This window comes from Vigna angularis, chromosome 1, assembly GCF_016808095.1.
Source record: "Vigna angularis cultivar LongXiaoDou No.4 chromosome 1, ASM1680809v1, whole genome shotgun sequence".
Classification (NCBI taxonomy): Eukaryota; Viridiplantae; Streptophyta; class Magnoliopsida; order Fabales; family Fabaceae; genus Vigna; species Vigna angularis.
The window spans coordinates 34,849,516-34,871,382 of record NC_068970.1 but is presented as its reverse complement, the minus strand read 5'-3'; the positions used below and the strand labels follow the sequence as shown (position 1 = coordinate 34,871,382).

The 21,867-nt window shown below is 36.5% G+C and overlaps 1 protein-coding gene across 2 annotated transcripts; it reads right to left on the bottom strand.

Annotated features, from left to right (window-relative positions):
• Positions 1–1,342: 1,342 nt before the first annotated feature.
• Positions 1,343–7,955, bottom strand: LOC108321444 (disease resistance protein RPV1). Of its 2 annotated transcripts, none has more exons than XM_017553187.2 (6): positions 7,713–7,955; positions 6,971–7,497; positions 5,397–6,507; positions 4,407–4,820; positions 2,490–4,091; positions 1,343–2,164 (listed from the first exon to the last, which is right to left on the bottom strand). In XM_017553187.2, the coding sequence occupies exons 2-6, from the start codon at positions 7,447–7,449 to the stop codon at positions 1,601–1,603; spliced, it is 4,170 nt and encodes a 1,389-aa protein (XP_017408676.2). In that variant the 5' UTR covers positions 7,450–7,497; positions 7,713–7,955; the 3' UTR covers positions 1,343–1,600. The 2 variants fall into 2 exon arrangements, with proteins under 2 accessions (XP_017408676.2, XP_017408678.2); XM_017553189.2 differs by having other exon boundaries at positions 7,800–7,955.
• Between the last annotated feature and the right edge of the window lie 13,912 nt (positions 7,956–21,867).

The following is a 21,867-nucleotide window of genomic DNA, read 5'->3' as shown; positions in this document are numbered from 1 at the left end:
TTTTTCAAGTTTAGAAAACACTCTCTCACTTAACTATCACTTTGCTCATCCAAAGAAAAATGCTCACCCAATGAATTAAACACATGTTAAAATTCACTCAATTAAACGTGTTAGCACTCCTAACAACTTTTAGTCACCCCACAAAGAAAGTATTCGCTAAACAAACTAGGGCATTTTCATAAAAAAACATATTGTCCAACAAGAATTAATTCGCCTAGAGATAAAATCATTAGGAATTATTATTTTAACAATTCGTCCAGCAACAAAAATTCTTAAATTTTGAATTAAACTAAGAAAGAGATTTGCTCTCCCACTTACTACATAATTCAAAAATTCTGCAATATATAACAGGTTATCCAATTGGTTACAACTAGAATTTTTATTCTTAACATGAATAATTTTGTTTCAAAATAATAAAAACTTGAACTAATTTAACTCGATTGAAATATTCTTATTTTTACCACTTAACATACAACAAATATCTCCTTTTGAATTCATTCATTTAAATTAAACAATTTATCTCAAACATTTAAAGAACATTCAAGTAATACACAATTCATGCATAAAATCAATTATTATGACAATATGACCTTCAAATCTAGATCAACTATCCTAAGATACTATCAAAATTTAACTAGCTTCCTTAATCTGTTAAGGCTTATTTGATCAAGCTTAAGTTCTTAAATCCACTATTGTCACATGAAAGTTAAACTTGTACAAGGTTAAGGCTTATTTGATCAAGCTTAAGTTCTTAAATTCACTATTGTCACATGAAAGTTAAACTTGTACACAAAAACTCTAATCAATGATTTGAACATACCTTTATGATCCTTGACTGATAAAGATTCATCTTTAAACGATAAACAACACATGCAAGTCTTATACCTAGACATGTAACCATTTCCTTAAAACCATCTCAATAGAAAAGGGTAAAGAGAAACTCATTGAAAAACGATTTTTGATCAGGCATAAATGTTATACTCTCTCTAAAGTGGACTTTGATTTACAAAAGATGAACAAATCTTTTATAATTTAAAAAAGAAGACAGAAAATGTGATTTTAGAGGTGGTGGTTTTTATCAAATGAAGTTTGAATAATTAACTTTTTTTATTTATAAATTGTTTAGCTTAAATAATAAAATATTCATACTTTATCTTCTTTAAACTAGTTCTACTCTTAAATACATAAACTGAGTCCTTACAATTACATCCATCAAATGCCTTTGTGATGTGTTTGGATGAGAAGGTTTTGAACAATAAATACTTTGTATAAAGAATTTAAAATACTTTATAGATATTTATAATAATTCATTTTGACATTTAAGAGGAGTAATGCTCGAAAATAATGGAAATTTTAAAAGGACAATTTCTATTTTATCAAACAATGACATGCCCAACATCAAGAGAGATTGCATGCCTGGCTTGATTGATGTTCAAGCAAATGTACAAACAAGAACAATTCTTCCACTAAAAGGCAGTCATAATCTCAGTGGAACTATGTATCAATCTTTTCTCACCAAACCCAACTCATATCACAAAGAAAAGAGTAGACCAATCAGAATAATGGAGTTGCGTTTAAGTGTTGTAAGAAAATAAGCTTCTCATGTTCCAGCATGTCCAATTCCATTGACACTCACCTGATCACCACCTTCACGAGTGCTGAAAAATTTGGCCAATTTTTCTGAGACAGATTGTAGGCCTGTGTCCAATGATTCTTCCCCTCCATCATAATCATCATCTCCTTCAAAGATTAAATAGACTCCACATTTTCTTAACTCCAACCCCGTATCAAAAGGTGGATTGCTCTTGCTCACAGAAAATGTATCAGCATCTTTTAGAAAGGCTACCAGCTGATGGTAATCATGGAACCTACACAAGTGCATGTGTTCTTCATCTGTTCTAGGCACCCCACAGATGTTTAACACAGTCCTAAACAGAGTTCTTCCCCCTTTGAGAACATTTGCTTCAACATCAATCAAGCCTGGCATATCATCTCTCTTCATGTTGGGTATGTCAATGCTGTGGTTGATTGAAATAATAACACCAACAAGTACACTCTTTAGCTCAAGATTTTTACGCTTGGAAAAGCTCACAGTTTGCCCAGAAAACCATTCAGGTAATTTGCTTCCAGGCATGCTTAAGTTCTGTAAATTCCTCAGTGCAACCTGTCACATAAATACTCGTTGTTTAGAAGCTATAAGAAGCAATAGGAAATTAATTAGTCCTTATTTTTCTCAATTTATGTATATTTTCCAATTAGTCCATGTACATCTTCTATTCCTTTGACTAATTTACTTTTTAGAAATTAAGAAAAGAAAATATATTTTATTCTATTCCATTTTAGTCGGGATAGTGACAATCTAAGGTCACATTTTGTTTTATTCAAAAGGGGACTAAAACCAAAATGTATCATATTTCTACTGTTCAATTTTTGTAAGCATATATTTATCCATCGATCCAAGGTTGATGAATAGGAAAGGGATGAACAACCTTCGAAAGTCTCTTTTGTATTTGTGAGGAGCATGCAATGCAACCACTCATGTACAACCTTCTCAAGGACTTCAAGCTTTCAAGACCCGGAATATCCCCCACTTTTACACAGTTTGTGAGATTCAACTCCTGCAGGCTCTCTAAATTTGACATGTCATGGATAGTTTCTAATGAAGAACAGTTTTGAACATTCAGCTTAATCAGGTTTGAAGGAAGTGAGGGGAGAGAGTTCAGCTGAGTGCAGTTTGACAGTGAAAGGACCTTGAGGATAGAAAGGCCCTTCAAACTGGAAGGCAGGCTGTGAAAATCATTACTGTCTAATTTCAAAGTCTCCAATAGTGACAACTTCTCAAATTCATCAGGAATTTTCCCAGATATTTTCCATGCACGGGCATCAAGCTCAGTTAGCAAGGTCAGATTGCAGAAGGAAGATGTTAGTACAAAAGGGCTATGGTTTTCTTCAGGTTCTGCAAGGAAGCTACTTTCATTGGTATCTAATTCAGGCCTCTTTGCCATTTTCAATGTTCTCAAGCTTGACAGCATCCCAAAGCTTTCAGGTAAGCTTGACACAGATGTTTCCTCCATGAAAATGTGATATAGAGATTTCAAATCTCCTATAGAAGCTGGAAGCTTTCTGAGCATTCTGCATTTGTTCAATCTTAAGTTGACAAGATTTTCCAGCCGTCCAATGGACTCTGGCAATTCTTTGATATTACCATTGACCGTGTTCAATGTAGTAAGAGATGCTAGGTGGCCAATAGATTCCGGTAAGTATTCAAGATTTTTACAATTCATCAACTTAAGTACCCTCAGTAGCTTCATCTCTCCAATCTCATCTGGCAAATTTGTGATGGCTGTTCCATCTAACTGAAGTTCCACAACTGAGGCCAACGTTTTAACTGAATTTGGCAATTGGGTGAGAAGTTTACAGTTTCCAACTGATAATTCCCTCAGGTAAGATAAAGAACCAACAGTTGTAGGGAGTTCCTTAATTGCAGTTCTATCAACCAGAAGTTCTGTCAATGACATGAGATTCCCTACAGAATCAGGAATAACAGTGAGAGATTCACACCCCATCAAATTGAGTGTCTCCAGGTTATTTAACGATCCCACAGACTCAGGTAATTCTTCCAACCCAGAGTGATATAGAGATAATACTTGCAAAGAACATAGGTGTCCTAGAGAATTAGGTAGCCTTCTCAAATATTGGCAACGTTCTAAAACAAGCTGCTCAAGCTTCGTGAGGCGAAAAATGGACTGGGGCAACTCTGCTATTGCAGTGTCATTAGCATGAAGTGCTTTCAAGGATTTCAGGATTCCAATATTTTCTGGCAATGATTTTAACTTGGAGCAGCCAGAAAGAAAAAGACTCTCTAGTTGTTTTAGCCCCGAGACATCAATGGGAAGGTTGATAAGGCTTGAACAACGCGTTAAATTTAAACTACGCAAGGTACTCAAACAGCCAATTGATTCATGAATCTTAGTTAGATTAATGCAGTTCTCCAAATCAATCTTCTCTAGACATTGACACCCAGATAAATCAGGTATAGCAGTGAGTTGGTCGCAGTTGGAGAGGTTCAAGACCATTAACTTCTGTGGCACCTGCTAAGCATTGTCATGTTGCACCATGTTATTTATATGTATAGTGAAGCAAAAGAAAGGAAACACGTCTAAAGAATCTTATGATGTATGTATAATAATAACCAAATTATATGAACACTTCAAATTTAGGCAAGTGTTTTTATAATAAGAATCTTTAAAATAGATTTTTGAAAGTAATATTTCATTAAGTGGTTTGACATGTGTAATTCTCTTCTTATCATAAAGGATTATAAGAATTATGTAAAGACAATAAGTGTCAAGAACCTCATCATTATATCAAATAATACCGTACTACACAAGATAGCTAAAGCACACCTTGTTGTAACCATTCCATCCCCACAAGGTTTTCATTTTCTTGCTGTTTTGGAGATCAAGGACAGCCAGTTCTCCTGGCCAAGATTTCAAAGGCATGCGTTCTAAAGGGCAGCCTTGCCATTGTAGCCACTTCAGTTCAGATGGAAGAAACTTGCCCTGTAATTTCAGATTGTTGATCTGAAGCTGTCTCAGATTAACCATTGGTTCAAAGGATTTCGTGTGAAGTACAAACTCTGTGCTTTCCTCTGCTTGAGGTTCAGGATGATTCTTATTAAGGCATTGTTTGATGTAACATGATATTTTTCTTAAACTTGGTCTGCATTGAAACTTCTTGGGAAAAACTGATCCGACCTTTCCCTTATAAAACCTTTCTTCCTCAAAATCAAGTACAATCCCTTGAACGCATCTAGTTCCCTGCATTAAGATATAGCAGCTTAAAATATCAGACCTTTAATCAAATTTACTTATTGAAATGTTCCAATCTACAAATAACATGCGCATCAAACATTACTCATATATTAGTCAAACAAGGACGCGTAGGTATTACATAAAATACACCAAAGGATGCAAATCTCAGTTCTAAACCCCAAACGTCAATATCGACACAATATTAGACAATGTTTTTTGTTTTGGTAGGCCATGAATAGCAATGTGTGATATATGTATCTCTCACTTTGTTATATTACATGCATCTTTAAAAGTATTCTACAAAATCAAAGGAAACAAATCATAAAAAGGTGTTGAACAAAAGATCATATTTTCTTATAATCAAGCAGCATCTCATTACTGAAAAAGCCCATTTGTCTATTTGTATTATATCTTCTGTTTATATTTATTTGTCTTGCCCATTCTCCAGCCACCTTTTGAATAAAGAATGAAAAATGATTTTGGACTCTGCTAGTTTAAAGACTGTGGCACTTCACCTCATACAAATAGAATAGTTTCTAGACATTAATCAAACAAAGTGTAATGCAATATAATAATCATTACCTTGTGACCCTTCAACACAGTCATGATTTGAGCCCGATCCCACAGTCTACTACGCGAACCAGGGTCCACAAAGCTTTCATCCATGACAATTTGCCTTCCCATGTCTCTAATTTGATCATGCATCCACACAGTATTCTCTGGAGTGATTTTCATCAAGCACTTCTGCACCAGTACCGTGATAGCAATCTCACCCCTAAAACCGCAACCTCTTAACACATCAATCACACCATCACGCTTCATTTCCATTTTTACAAACAAACAAGCAATATCAAGGAATATACACTTCTCGTCTTCATCTAAAGCATCGTAACTTATCTTGAACACATCCTGAAGATGGTGAGGGCGAATTAGCCTTAGCTTCTTTACAGCATCCTCCCATTCCTCCTCCTTCCTCTTACCAAACAAAAACGAACCAAACACTTCCAGAGCCAAAGGCATTCTTCCCGTCAGGGATATTATCTCCTCTGATAGACTCAGAAGATTTTCTGGTGGTGCACTTCTTCTCAGTGCATGATAACTGAATAACTCTCGAGCTTCAGAAGCATACAACTCTCTAACTTCATACGACACAGTTACATGATTCTGAGTTAGAACTTTTGTATCCCGTGTTGTGATTACCACACAGCTTCCATCGTAAAACCATTCCCTCTTACCAATCAAAGCATCCAGCTGCTTCACTTCATCGACATCATCCAAGACTAGTAAAACTCGATTCTCACTAACTCTCCCTTTGATAGCAGAAATACCAACATTGACATCACCGATGGAGGGAGACCCTGCTCCAGGAAAAAGGTCTTTAATGATTTTGCTTTGAAGGGAAACCAAACCATCGTGTTTTGATGAAACTTGTCTCACGTCGGAAATGAAGCAACGATGCTCAAAACGGTTAACAAGGGCATTGAAAAGGGCCTTGGCCAGGGTTGTCTTACCAACCCCACCCATCCCATACAACCCCAAAACCTTGACACCATTGGATTGAACTTGCAAAACTTCCATCACCTTCTCAACACGTTCATCAAGCCCCACTGCAAACTCAGGCACACCCATAGGAGTGTTACTCAACTCTTTCAACACCCTTCGCACCAAACGCTGAATCAGATCATCTTCCTCACTGTCACAAATCAATAACTACCCAGCATTCACATCACAAGAAAGAATAATTCCTTGTTCTAATTAAATTGTATCATATTATTATAGAAACCAAATTATCCCGGGACTCCTCATGTTTAGTCAAATTTCTCTTTACTTTTCTGTTTATTACATTAACCTTCTTAATATTTTATTTGAAAACCGCAACACACTCTATTTTCAACATGAGTCAGTTAAATTTTCATAAAATTTAATTTTTCCTTGCAAAAGTCATTCTTTCAGTTCTTGTACACGACGGTAAGGTGTTCCTGCAGTTAATTTTTTTATTAGCAAAATTTATAAACAAATTTGGAAAATGTTGAACGGCATGTAAAAATCATGTATCATACTTTCAATAGAAGAAAAAAAAACCGTTTTTTAGCGTAATTACATTAAAAAAAGAAAGGGCAAGGCAAATAAATTGAAAAAGTGAGCAACGCAGACACCTGTGATTAAAAACCCAACCAGCAACTCCACCAACTTTCTTCAACGCTTCCTTCCATTTTGAAACCGTATTTTTCTCAAACCTTTTTTCATGCGATTCGAAACCCGATCCGAAGGGACCCGATACGTGTCGGACCTGAGACGGGTCAACCCGGTAGAAAACGGGCAAGAGGAGTCTACCGGTGTCGCAAATCTTGGCGAGTTCCTCAAGACACCAGTGTGAAGAAGCGTAGTTTTCAGATATGATGACGATGAACGCTGCAGAGTCATCAATTCCCTCCATCAGCCCATTCGCTACCGCTTCCCCACGCTCCAACCCCTCGTCGTCCAGGAACACGCGAATCCCACGCGCCTGCAGACTCTTGTACAGACCTTTCGTGATAGTACCGCGCGTGTCGGTGCCTCTGAAGCTCAGGAACACGTCCCACCGCAGCCGAAACGCTCCCGGCGTCGCCGATATGACGTCTCTTTCCGGCGACATGTGTGGTATGATCGTTCCAATCTTACACTTCCTCGCTCTGCCCACAAGCTGAAAATAAAAGAATAAAGATGACGAACAAAGATTTCAGGAGACGTGTAGATCACTGTTTTTAACAACTTATCTTAGAAATTTTTTAGAATCTCATAACTAGGAAGGATGTTCAAAAAGAGTATAAAAATAAACTCAGAATATTTTTACGAAAGAGTAAAAGAGAAAAAAAAAACTAAGAGAAAAGAATGAGAGAAGAGTGTGATGATGTTTACGGAATGGAAGAAAGGCTCTGTTTATAGAGCAAGAAAGGAGACGGGAAAAAAGTCCACGATCCAGATTTGGTCGAAAAGAGGTCGCACCTCACATCGTGGTCAAAGTCGTTCACAAAATCTTTATTTCGATGTTGTGACGTTGAAAAGGAGTTTGTCAGCACTGAGAATTAACTTGTAAGCGGTGAAACTTTTTTTCTTCTACTTTAACGAGCGTTCACTGTCAAATGACCCAAATCCAAAGGGATGTTAAGTTGGAGTCTTTAAGGTGTTATTGGTAATTAAATTACGGATTTACTATGTGTTTGCATAATCGTTTCTACATGTTGCCTTAAAAGTGAGTGTGAAGTATAAAGTTTTTATGTTGAACGAGTGGGAGGAAACGAATGTGTTCCTTCATTGTTGATTCTCATTACTTTTCCTTGTCTTATTCTTTTCTTTTTAAAAAGACAGAAATTCACTTTTATAATGTCACCCTATCGTTACTCAAGACGAAATTGGGGTGAGAGAGAGATAACGAAGATAGGCATCAAAAACCAAAACCCGCATAGAAGGAAATGGCCTTTATTGTGGTTCATATCAGCCAAGCTCACTCAAGGAATGTTTCCCAGATATATCGTTAACATCTGTTTCATCCACAGATCGGTGCTGGGCTTATAGATTTAATGAATATTGAGCTTCCTACCACACGACCCCTTCAATACTAAACGAGTCTTTTCTGAGAATTAACATAATCAATCTTGGGTCTACCATCATACAGCTCCTTTGATCATTATTAAATAATAATACAGCTCCTTAGATCATTATTAAATAATAATATTCTGTACAAAATTTTAATATTTTTTTTAAAATAAAAATATTTTTTATTAATGAGAGCATATAAATGTATGCATAAATACGTTCTTATTTCCACATCACAAGTTTGTTGTTAATATTCACTATAATCTGTTAAATGTCTATTCCTCAACCCTCACTTCCTCTACCACCTCCATGTGACTTCATCTTTCCGCCGCCTCCCAGCAGCTTAATCCTTGATTCCTCGGCGGATTGTTGACCATATGTAACATTGAAGTTTCTGTGCTTCTGTGCCCACTAAAACATTATTTTTTGTGGGTTGAATTAGAATAGTTTATGATTGGTCATCTTTTTGTGGTATTTTAGACTACAAGTTGCAATCTATTTTACCAATAAATATTACTGGGAGTCACGATTCACTCATATGCGACAAAACTGATGCCACATGGGAGAAAAAGACATTTTCCTCCATTTCAATATCAATTATCAAGCTCCAAATTACACTCTTTAAATAATTTGTTAAGAAACACTATTCACCATTTTTTTATTCACTTAAACAAAACTTTCAATTGTGGCTAAATTTGATAGTTTATATCATATTTGATCATGGGTTAAGTTTAAGTTTTTCAATTACAATGTGTTTCTGCATATAATTTAAGGGTTAAGAGACACATCTGTCTGTTGTCGTCTTATTTATTCTCTTACCTTTGAACCTTCTATTTCAACTTCTTCCAGTTCGAGCCGAGTAGGAGGGTACCCGACGCTCAAGTCAATGACTTTACCCTTGCGGCTTAGCCTTCTATTTATAAGTTATTTCATGGATCCTAAACTAGCATAGGTTCAATAAAACGAACTTACCTTTAAATTCAGTATGTTACTCATAAACAATTTCCTTATCCTACAATCAGTTATCAATATCATTAATCAATATCTTTAATCAATCTGTTATTAACTTATTAGTTGTTTATTTACCCAAACCATTGGTCCAATAACAATATCCTGAACGTTGGCCCAATTATGGCTCAACATCAATAACTTAAGCGTTAACCCAACATTTAATATGCTTAATTATTGACCCAAGGAATAGACCGACGGTTACGAATGCTAACCGCTCGTTCTATCCTATATACCACACATATGCCCCCCAAGTCCAAGTTAACCATAGTTAATTTCCAGCACTGCTATTTTAGGATTCTTATCCCTTACCTTTATGTTTCTCACATTTATTCTGTTCAATTTAATTTTCTGCTGTTTGTGGTTAAAGCTGTAATTCTGAGTTAAATGTGCATACAATTGGATGATTGAATGAGAATTATCATTGTAAGTTCTATGAACTAAAAAGACCTCAAAGAGGGCTTGACTTTACAGAATGTCTTTTTGAGAGCAATTGAGATTCTTTGTCCAGCCTAATCCCCAGAATTTTGCTTTTACCTAATGTTCTTAGTTTTGTTTCCATTTGAATTTCTTTGTATCACTGTTGAGTAGATCTTAGGTTAGTTTGAATGTTGATACCCCTTGTTTCCTTTTAATTGGTTATGTTATATGAAGTTTTATATTTGTTAAATTGAGTTCTTTTGATTTCCAAATCATGTATATAGATAGTGTGCATTTAGCATTTATGTTCTGTTTGCATATATTCCTAGTTTTCCATTTTAGTTTCTTTTGCTTATTTTAGTCATTCATAGATTTAGGTTTGGATTCTGTTATTGAATTGCACGAGTAGCAGTTTTCATTAGTTTAGTTTTCTTTTTATTAGTTGCTTAGTGGTTTAGTTTCTGTTTCACCATAATCATTGCTTCATTGGCATTGCATTTTAATTGATACACATATTATTCCTTCGTTCCAGCTTAGGTTCATATCTGCATTATGCATCAATCTATATTAAGTATCATGCATTGCATAGTCTTTTAGTTTCTTTCTTTAGATTTAATTTTTCTTTCCCCACCTAGTTTTAGTTTTATTTTTAAATAATTAGGCTATAATTCTACATTTCTAAACTTAATAAGTACCAAGTCCACGGATTGATACCCTAGGTTGCCCCTATACTACATTAGTGGGGAATTTAGGTTTGTTGAGATTTTAGGCGACAAAAATCTGTTCAACAAAGGTAAAATATTAATGAGTTGCACAACATAACAAACAACAAAAGACCAGAAAATTATGGGCAAATGGGATTGAAACATTAAAGATCTAGCAACATTGAGAATGTGTTGATGTTTTCTCTCAACGACTCCATTTTGTTGAGGTGTTTCAACACAAGATAATTGATGTTGTATCCCTTTTTGTCTATAAAAATATGTCATTGCAAACTCATTACCATTATCTGATCTAACAACTTTTACATCAATGCCAAATTGTGTTTTTATATAAGAAACAAAGCCAATAAGTTGTGATCTTGTATTTGATTTACTTTCCATTAATTTAATCCATGTGTATCTTGACATATCATCCACTATAGTTAAGAAATATTTGAAACCATCAACAGAAGAAGTACTATAGGACCCCCAAATATCAACATGAATTAAATCAAAAGGAGCTTTTGAAACAATAGTACTTAATTGAAAAAACAATTTTCTTTGCTTAGAATAATGACAAGCATCACAATGAGTGTATTTTGTATCGAGTAAAGTGGTATACATGTTGCGTAATTTGGTATAACAAGAAAAAGAAGGATGCCCTAGTCTATAATGCCAAATATTTATAGAGTTATGTCTTATTGTAGAACAAGCAATAGAATTCTCAGAAGTAATAGTAGTTGGTGAACCAAGGGGTGTGGGTGCAGGAACTATCATGACATACAAGCCATCTCTTTCTTCAGCTTTCCCAATCATCTGCAGGGTTGACTTGTCTTGTATTTCACAGTAAAATTCAGAAATGTTAAGTTTACAAGATATAGATTTAGTTAACTTTGTGACTGAAATAAGATTGACAGAAAAATTAGGAATAAACAAGACATTATGTAAAGTAAGGTGTGGGCTAAGTGAAACTATGCCAAAAAAATGAGCAAATGAAGAGTTCTTGTTGGGTAGTGATACTATAATTGGTGAGATTCTATGATAAGAAATAAAATGAGACAAAGAATTGGATATATGATCAGTAGCACCTGTGTCTAGAATCCATTGGGAATAAATATTACCTTGAGCCTGAGAAGAAGTGGAAGCATTATGAGAGCTCACTAGATTGGTAGAATGTGGGACTGTGGGATTAGATTGAGGAAGAAGTGCCAATAGACCATGAATTTGCTCTTGAGAAAGTCCCAGAGTTGAGGAATGTGACTGTGTCGGAGAATTATTATAAGAAGGAACTACTGTAGAAGAATTTGTGGTAACATTGTGGACTCTTTTGGATTTGAGATCAGGTGGTAATCCATGTATTAGAAAGTAAGTATCAATGGTGTGGTTTATCCTACCACAGTGAGTGCATTGTCGAGGTGCACCAAACCTTCCCCCTAAGGAACGAGCCTGAGAACCTTGATATGAAGATCTTCTCCGGCCATAATCATTGGCAGGATAGGGTTTACCTCTACCATTGAAGGTAGAAAAAGAAGGTTTAGATTGAGAAACTTGTGACGCCATGACTGAAGGTTGAGAAAGAATTCCTGATTGTAATTGTCGCTCATGTTGAATTATCATAAAAAAAATTAGGGTAAAGAAGGCAAGGGATCCATGAGAAAGATCTGAGAGCGAACAATAGAGTAATTATCATTCAAGCCTCTAAGAAAACAAAGAACACAATCATTTTCACGATATTCTTTCATTGTCTTAGAAACAACACAACAAGAAGCAGAAGATTGGCATTCAGGAATTGGGAGAAAATTGCAAAGTTTATCCTAGAGAATCTTCATTTTAGTGTAATATGCAGTAACACTTAGGTCAGATTGATGCATTGAATAAAGATCTTGATGCAATTGTGAAATTCGAACAGAATCACCTTGGGAGAAACGATCTTTGAGATCCTTCCATGCTGCAGCGGCAGAGTCAATCCAGATAATACTTGTAGCATTCTCATGAGAAACAGAATGATTGATCCAAGATAAAACCAGATTATTGCAACGCTTCCATGCTGGAACCATGGGATCTGTATTAGCTGGACAAGGAATGGAACCATCAACAAAGCCAAATTTATTCTTCATTTGTAGTGCCATAGACATCGAGCGAGCCCATCCATGATAATTGTGACCTTCAAGAATTGGGAAAACAAGCACTAGTGAAAGATTCTCGTTAGGGTGAATGTATCTTGCAATGATGCGAGAGTAACAGAGTGAGTAGCCATAGAAGGAGAAGAAAAAGGCAGGAAAGCTAAGAACGAAAGGTAGAAGATGAAGATCTGGGAAGGAAAAGAATTGGTTGCGGAAGAACGTGATAAAGAATTAATTTTCTTCTGATACCATGTTATGAGAAAAGAAAGAATGAAAATTGTATTTCTTATTCCATAATCCGGAAGGAGTACAATTTATATATATATATATATATATATATATATAACATTTTGAAACAATATATAAATGGAATATAAATATAAAAATAGAATATAAATACATACATACATATGAACATACATATGAACATTCATATGAACATGCATATGATTATCATCGCAAATAGAAACTACATCCACACTATGCAAATGTATACCAAAAATATATAAAAATATATATACCAAAAATTCTAAATAAATTTATTAATTTTATTTTATAATATTTTTATAAAGATTCGTAAATGAACTAATCTACTCATTTAAATTCTCAAGGTTACATTTTCAATTACGATAAATTAAATTATTCAATAGTGACATGTAAGAATAAATTAGTTAAATATATTCATTTAAATTCCTAATGTTACACTTCCAATTAGAATAAGTTAAATTATTTAGTAGTAATTAATTAGAATAAATGAGCTAATATGTATTCATTTAAATATCCAAGATTACACCTTCAACTTTAATAAATAAATATTTTAATATATATATATATATATATATATATATATGGGTTTGCTCACTTATATAACCTCTTAAAGTGCACCAAATTTTAGTTGACAAAGAAATCTCTATTCATAAAAAAAGACATACTTTAAACATAGGATATTTTAATAATTTTTATTTTTGATTTAAAATAAAAAGATAAAAAAAATCAGAAATTATTCAAATATCCTTAATCTTAAAATTTAGAATCCATAATATATGAGAGTATTTTTGTCAACTAAAATTTGGTACTCTTTTAGAGGTTACATAAGTTAGCAAACCCCATATATATATATATATATATATATATATATATATATATATATATATATATATATATATATATATATATATAACTGTATGGTATGGAAGATAGGTCGAGCAGTTAATATTCATAATCGTTCGGTCTATTCCTTGTGTCAATAGTCTGGCAGATAGAGAGTCAACGCTTAGGTCATTGATGTTGGGGCAAAGCTTAAGTTGTTAATACTGGGCCATGATTGGGCTAACACTCAAGATATTGATATTGTTATTGGGCCAATAAACTGTTAATAAATTAATAACGAAACGATTAAAGATATTGATAACTGATTGCAGGTTAAGGAAGTTGTTTATGGGCAATTGATCGAATTTAAAGGTAAGTTTATTTTGTTAGACCTATGTCATTCTAGGGTCCATGAAATAACCTATTGTTAATATATCGGCAAGTGTACCGAATCGTATGAAGTAATATAAAATGGTAAGACCAAGTATCGTTTTCCAAAGGACTCACGACACTAAACAATTATGTGATTACCCAACTAATTAAGACTTTTGAAGAACAATTTAGTGATTTTGAATGCAAATGCTATAAAGTAAACATGAATACAATTTTGACTAATTGAAAGAAAAACACAAAGGTGAATGGATGGTGTTGAAAATATGAGATGAGTATGTTGTTGGGGTTTAGATTTCACCATATTTCCTCTCATGCATATATGAATTCATCTTGTTCATTAATGTTAATATCACTTTCTAAATTACTTAAAACTCGATGTCTCGGCGAAGAAAGCCTATCCTTAACTACTAGTTTACAATGTCTTGTCTGCCTAGCAATTAATTCTGCATTACATACGCACATAAGCTTAAGATAACCAAAACTCATATCCCTATGTCTAGGCAATACTGCTTTTGGGAGCAATTCTCCAAATCTAGGTTTCCCCGTATGTGTCCATATCACGAAAATCAATAATCATGCCATGAATGGGTTAAACATAACAAGCATTGAGCAAAGAAGAATAACCCTAACAATTAATGAAAGAAGCATAAATAAATAAGAATAAATTCAAATACATGAGAGTTCTCAAGGTTACATCATCCCCAACAACAAAGAATGTTTAGTTCCCCATCATCATGGAGAAACTATATGAACAATGGAATGAAAAAGATAGAAAAACCCTAAAAACTGAAGAGGAGAGCTTCCGCATCCACTTTTGCCTTCAGAGAGTTGGAGAAAATCTGAATTTGTGTCAATTCTGTCAAGAGATACCCTCTCTAGGTCGAGCTAATCCTTAAATAGGGCTGAATTGGGCCATAGGCCAACGTTGCCACCGCTCAGCGCCCCTACTTAGGGCGCTCAGGCGTGCTTGCAAGATAATGGCACTCAACGTCCAATGGAGGGCGTTCAGGCGTGAAACGTTGCAGGAAAGATGGCGTTCAGTGCCCCAAAAAGGGTGCTCGGGCGTGACTGCGAAGCTCTAGTGCTGAGGGTCATGAAAAGGGCCCTCAAGCGTGAGTGCGACCTTCTGCAACCTTCTCTTTTGGTGCTCTTTTTGTCCTTTATGAGTTCCAACTTCTTAACAACTTAACTCCTCTTCCAATTCATCCCAATTTCCTACAAAACCAAGGGGATTTAGTAATAAAATCTTTAAGTGTAACCTCGACTATCTTATTTCCCAAAATAAACCAAAATCAAGGGAACAAACAAGTTTCTAAGTCAAAAAGGGTTCATTTGATATCAAAATTTACTCTTAAAGAACGGTGAAATCAACCGTTATAACCTGTAAAAATAAAGCAAGTCGCAAAAGTAAGTTTTAACTGGGTTTTGATACTTAATTGTGAGAAAAAGATCATTGAACAACGCCTTACTTGAGCATCAGAGTGACTTTTGCAGGTAAGCTCCACCCAGTCTGGACTTGAAGTGCTTGGAGTAAAAGGCGCAGAGGTCAGAAGATAGGAAGACTACTGCAAAAAAGGTGCGTCTCTTGATCCCATTAATTATATACAGAAACATTTTGGCACCCATCATAGGGCCGAGAGTAGTAGAAGAAACCCAATAGTGACCACAAGAAACATGGAGAAGCAACAAAGTACTGGGGAGTTGATCAAAGATATGCAAGCGCAAATGCAAACGCAGTTGCTGGAGATGTAGGGGAAATACAAGGAGGAGATTGCAATGTTATGGGCGGAGCAGGTTGCTGTTCGACGTCAAAAATACACCCAGCACTCGGCGTTAGTAATCCCAACGGCCTAGAGGAATCTCGATCGTGAAGAAAACCCCAGTGTGACCAGTCATGGGGTAGGTCATAACCAACCGGCATCCAATCTCGTAAACAGTAAGGCCATACCTTCACCAATACCGCTACAAACTGTACGGTCATCTGATTTACTTCCTTTCACGACAAATAATATGGAAGCTCCTATGCTAGAGAAACCTCCACCAGTGTTGGATAAGTATGATGGTTCCACAGATCCAGATGATCATCTCAAAACGTTTGTTAATGTGATGGCATTGTACTCGTTCAATGACCCAGTGATGTGCAAAACTTTTTCATTATCACTCAAGGGGGAGGCATTGCCATGGTATAACACCCTTCCCCCAAATACGGTGGACTGTTGTGCCACCATAGAGTTTTTTTTCGGGAGACTGTATGCTTGTAGTGGAGTACAAGAATTAACGCACGTAGCGTTGGTGAATACTAGACAGGAGAAGGAAAAAACTTTAAAAGCTTTTATGAAAAGATATAATGAGACAACGCGACAAGTTAAAGATGTCCATCAATCCTTTATCATCAAAAACTTGTCTTCATGACTAAAAGCATAATCGTTTGTAGAAATTCTATGTGCTAGACTTGTAAAACCATAGACGAACTGCAAGAAAGAGTTGTTAAATTTATCCGCATAGAAGATATGCGAATTTCAAGAAAAAAGAAACAACAGTAAGCCTCGGCAGGCGGAGAAAAGAAGGATGGAAAGCGATCGTTCGGTAATAATGATAAAGGTGGGGGTTCTCGTCAAAGAGATTTTCCTCGAACACCCAGGTTTGATCATTATACAACCCTCAATGCACCTAGGGCAAGAATTCTCAAGGAAGCCCTCAGTGTTGCAGTTCTCTCAATCCGAAAGGCTCATACACCGAAAAATGCAGATGGAAGGAAGCATTGCCGATATCATCAAAACATGGGGCATACTACGGAAGAATGCACAACACTAAAAGATGAGATCGAAAAACTTATCCAAGAGGGTCATCTTCATAAGTATGTAAAGGAAGAGCAGACATAGATAAGAAGCCCACCAAGAAAGAAGTCTCCACGTAGAAGTCCTGAACGGTCATATCGAAAAGATGAACGAAGACAGAGATGAAGTCGTAGTCGCAGTTGCAGTTGGAATCAATCAGTTCGTGGGCATATGAATACTATTTCGGGAGGTTTTGTTGGAGGGGAGGCGTCGTGCTCGGCCCGCAAGAAGGACTTAAGGAGCTTAAGAACCGTTCACATGGTAGATAAAAAGCCTAGATCTTTACCACCTATTACCTTTACTAACAAAGATTTTCACGCTCCCGATCCTAATCAGGATGACCCAATGGTAATTACAATTGAGATAGCTCGATATAGTGTTAGTAAGGTGTTAGTTGACCAAGGCATTTTCGTTAACATCTTATATTGGAAGACTTTCCTCAAAATGGATTTATCGGAAGACATTATAGCTCCGTTCAACGAGAAGATTGTGGGGTTTGCAGGAGAAAGAGTCGATACTAAAGGATATTTAGACTTGAGAACTCGACTCGATGTGAGCAGAGATGTAAAAGAGATAGAATAAGGTTCTTACTAATAGAGGCAAATACCTCGTATAATGTCCTGCTAGGGCAACCATGCTTGAATGCTTTTGGAGCTATCGTGTCTACCCTTCACATAGCAATGAAGTTCCCCTCAGATGAGGGGACTATATGCATTGTGGCAGCAGATCAACGAATGACGAAGGAATTTTATGTAGATGGTTTAAAAGTCACACCTTTCCTTCTCCCTCGAAGGAGTAGGGGAGCAGAAGTGGTTGTGGCTGACCTTGATCCCTACACAAACATTGATAATCGAATACAACCTCAGGGAGATATTAAATCGTTTGCGCTCGACAAAACCGAGTTACAAACTACTTCCATTGGTGGGAGTATGAAGGAAGCTGATGAAGAGGATTTAGGAAAGATCCTGAGGACTAATGTAGATTTGTTTGCCTGGTCAGCATTAGACATGCTTGGGATTCATCCCAGTGTGATGTCTCACAAGTTAGCCATATTCAAAGAAGTCCGTCCGGTAGCTCAGAAGAAGAGGAGGGTGGGAAAAGAGAAAAGAAAGGTTGTGGAGATAGAGGTTACAAAACTCCTTCAAGCGAGATTTATCAGGGAAGTAGCATATACTACATGGTTGGCTAATGTGATCATGGTTAAAAAATTGAACGGTCAATGGAGAATGTGCACTAATTTTACTGATTTGAATAAGGCATGCCCTAAGAATGCTTACCCACTTCTTGGTGTCGATAGGTTAGTTGATGGGGCCTCGGGGCACGAGGTGCTAAGTCTTTTGGATGCACACTCTAGGTATAACCAAATCCTTATGTTTGCATCGAATCAGGAGAAGACAAAATTCATAACGGAACAAGGTAATTTCTATTATGAAGTAATGTCGTTCGGTCTTAAGAATGCAGGAGCTACTTACTAGCGTTTGATGGATAAGGTGTTTCAACAACAAATTGGAAGGTGCATGAAAGTGTATGTTGATGACATGGTAGTCAAAAGTAGGTCTATGAAGGAACATTTTAAAGACCTCGAGGAAGTGTTACTATAGGTACGAAAATACGATATACGGTAAAATCCCTCCAAATGCACTTTTGCAGTGCCAACACCGAAATTCCTTGAGTTCATGTTGACTTCTCGGGGGACTGAGGCTAACCCAAATAAGTGTCGTGCGATGTTAGAAATGAGGAATCCCAGTAACTTAAAAGAGATGCAACGCATGGTGGTAGGCTAACGGTGTTATCACATTTTATTTTAAGACTGGTCGAGCATATTAAGCCTATTTTCAAGGTTATGAAGAAAAGTATCACCCAGCCATGGGATGAACAATGCGAAAAGGCCTTTAGAAAGATTAAAGACATATTGTCTAACTCGCCCGTAATGTCACACCAGGTATATGGGCATGATTCGTAATTATTCCTAGTTGTCTCTGATAATACAATCAGCGCTGCACTTATTCAAGAGTTACCTGAGTTCAAGGTAATATACTTCATAAGTAGGGTACTACATGGAGCAGAGGAGCGGTACTCCCAGATAGAGAAGGCGACATTGGCATTACTTACAGTTGCACGACTTCAACCATATTTTCAGAGCCACTAGGTGGTCGTCAAAACAGATCGCCTAGTGGCTAAGGTCTTGACAAAACCTAACCTTGCAAGAAGAATGGTTTCTTGGTTTGCTGAGCTTTTAGAATTCGGTCTTCTATTTGAATCGCGCGACTCAGTCAAGGGCCAGCATTTGACTGATTTTGCAGTTGAATTCACATCTATACAGGATATAATGCCTCGGCTTTGGCATCTTAATGTTGATGGTTCATCGATAAAAAGGTTGGAGGGGCTGACATTGTTCTAGAAGATTCTAATGGTTTGATCGAACAAGCGTTAGTTTTTAGGTTCCAGACTAGTAACAATCAGGCTGAATATGAAGCATTGATTGTTGGGCTAACGCTAGCAAAAGAATTAGAGATTACCAATTTGGAGTGTCGAATGGACTCTCAATTGGTGGTCAGCCATATGAATGGGACTTTTCAAGTCAATGACAATCAACTATTACAATATTTTCATAAAGATAATGAGTTGCTCATAAGTTTCCCCAAAATAAGCATTGTATATGTTCCAAGAGAGGAGAATTCTAGGGCAGACGTCCTATCTAAACTAGTCGATTCAAAAAACAAAGGGCAATTCTCCTCGGTTATCAGGGTGATACTTGACAAGCCTATGATTGAAGTTTTTACCAACGATATAACACCACCCAACGCTGATTGGAGAGACGATATTCGTGCTCTAATGAAAAAGCAAGAGCAAGGAGAAAAGGTTAGTATCATTGACTCCAAACGTATTGCTCGTTTTTTCCTTATAGAGGAAGATATGTACATACAACGTTATACAGCTCTGTTGCTAAAGTGTTTAGTTGAGGAAGAGGTAAATTATGTTTTGAGGGAGCTTCATCATGGTATATGTAGCTTGCATTCTAGCAACCAAACTCTTAGAGCCCGAGCGTTACGAGCTAGATACTATTGGCCAACTATGGAGCATGATTGTGATTTGTTCGTCAAGAAATGCAGATCGTGTCAAGAGCATGGCAATGATGTTCGGGTTCCTCCTGAAGAGTTGCATAGTATTGTCTCACCGTGGCCGTTCGCTTAATGGGAAATGAATATAGTTGGCCTGCTTCCGATCAGTCGCGCTCAAAATAAATTCCTCTTAATAATTGTGGATTACTTTACTAAGTGGATTGAAGTTGAACCATTGGCAGTCATCATTGCTCAACGTGTGCAAAAATTCATCTGGCAATTTATTTTTCGCTTTGGGCTACCCCGAAAAATTATTACGAATAACAGGCAACAATTTATTTATAAAGGACTCAGGGAGTTTTTGAAAAATTTAGGAATTAAGCATGTTACCAGTCCCGTGGAACATCCTCAAACTAATGAACAGGCTGAAGCTGCTAACAAAGCTGTGTTGACAGTGCTAAAGAAAAGATTGGGTGAAGCCAAGAGTGCATGGGTAGAGGAGCTACCCGAGGTATTGTGGGGATACATATGTACTTCACATGGTTCTATAGGCGAAACTCCCTTTAATTTAACTTATGAAACAAATGTCATGCTTCTGGTCGAAGTTGGCGAGCCTTCTTGAGCAACATATTGAGGATATGGATCTTAATAATGAACAACTACAAGTTGAGCTTGATACTTTGCCAGAGAGACGAGAGGCAACAGCTGTATGTGCTGTTGCTTAGAAGAGGCTAATTTCCAGAAAATATAATACAAAGGTCAAACCGAGAAGTTTCTGAGGGGATGACCTTGTGTGGCAGAAAAGAGGAGAGGCCAGGAAAAATCGAGCTCATGGGTAATTAGCAGCTAAGTGGGAAGGACCATTTCGCATCACAGAGGATTTGATGAATAGGGCTTATCGCCTCGAGTTACTGAACAGGAAAACCATTCCTAACACTTGGAATGCAACTAATTATCTCAAGTTTTATTTTAGTTGAATTTTGTTGTCATGTTTTCTTTCGATTGAATTCTTTGGCGAAAAATTATGTTATTTGAATTCTTTTGTGCTTATACTTTTGTTGTGAATAAAGATGGACAGTTTCCATTCAATCATAGGTTGTGTGACCAGATCAACAAAACTAGGGAAAGTTTTTTGTGAACTCCTAGTCCAAATCGAGAGGTGAGGAATGTTCTCAATGAACTCTCACTCTCGTCCACTAGGGAATGTTCTCAGTGAACTCCTAGGTCAAACCAAGAGGTGAGGAACGTTCTTACTGAACTCCCACTCTCATCCACTAGGGAATGTTCTCCGCAAACTCCTAGGCCAAACCGAAAGGTGAGGAACATTCTCAATGAACTCTCACTCTCGTCTACTAGGGAAAGTTCTCCATGAAATCCTAGTTCAAACTGAGAGGTGAGAAACGTTCTCAATGAACTCTCACTCTCGTCCACTAGGTAAAGTTCTCCGTGAACTCCTAGTCCAAACCGATAGGTAAGGAACGTTCTCAATGAACTCTCACTTTTGTCCACTAGGAAAAGTTCTCTGTGAACTCCTAGTCTAAACCGAGAGGTGAGGAACGTTCTTAGTGAACTCTCACTCTCATCCACTAAATTTAGGAAACGTTCTTAATGAACCCTTAATCCAAAATCGAGCAGAGAGAAATGTTCCCAACAAACTCTTAGTTTAAATCGAATACTGAGGAGGTTCTTAGTGAACTCTCATTTAAACCTAGGGAAGGTTCTCAATACACTCCTAAGTTATGCCGAGTGGTGACAAACATTCTCAGTAAGTTGTCACCCTTGAAAAATATCTCAATGAGCTCTTAACATTAACAAGTAGCTCAAGTAATGAAGATTTCTCAACA

Coding starts and splice junctions, on each gene's coding strand:
- LOC108321444 (XM_017553187.2), bottom strand. CDS start 7,449: ATGTCGCCGGAAAGAGACGTCATATCGGCGACGCCGGGAGCGTTTCGG. Junction 6,508..6,970: donor GGTTGGGTTTTTAATCACAG/GTGTCTGCGTTG, acceptor GATTTGTGACAG/TGAGGAAGATGATCTGATTC. Junction 4,821..5,396: donor CTGTGTTGAAGGGTCACAAG/GTAATGATTATT, acceptor ATCTTAATGCAG/GGAACTAGATGCGTTCAAGG.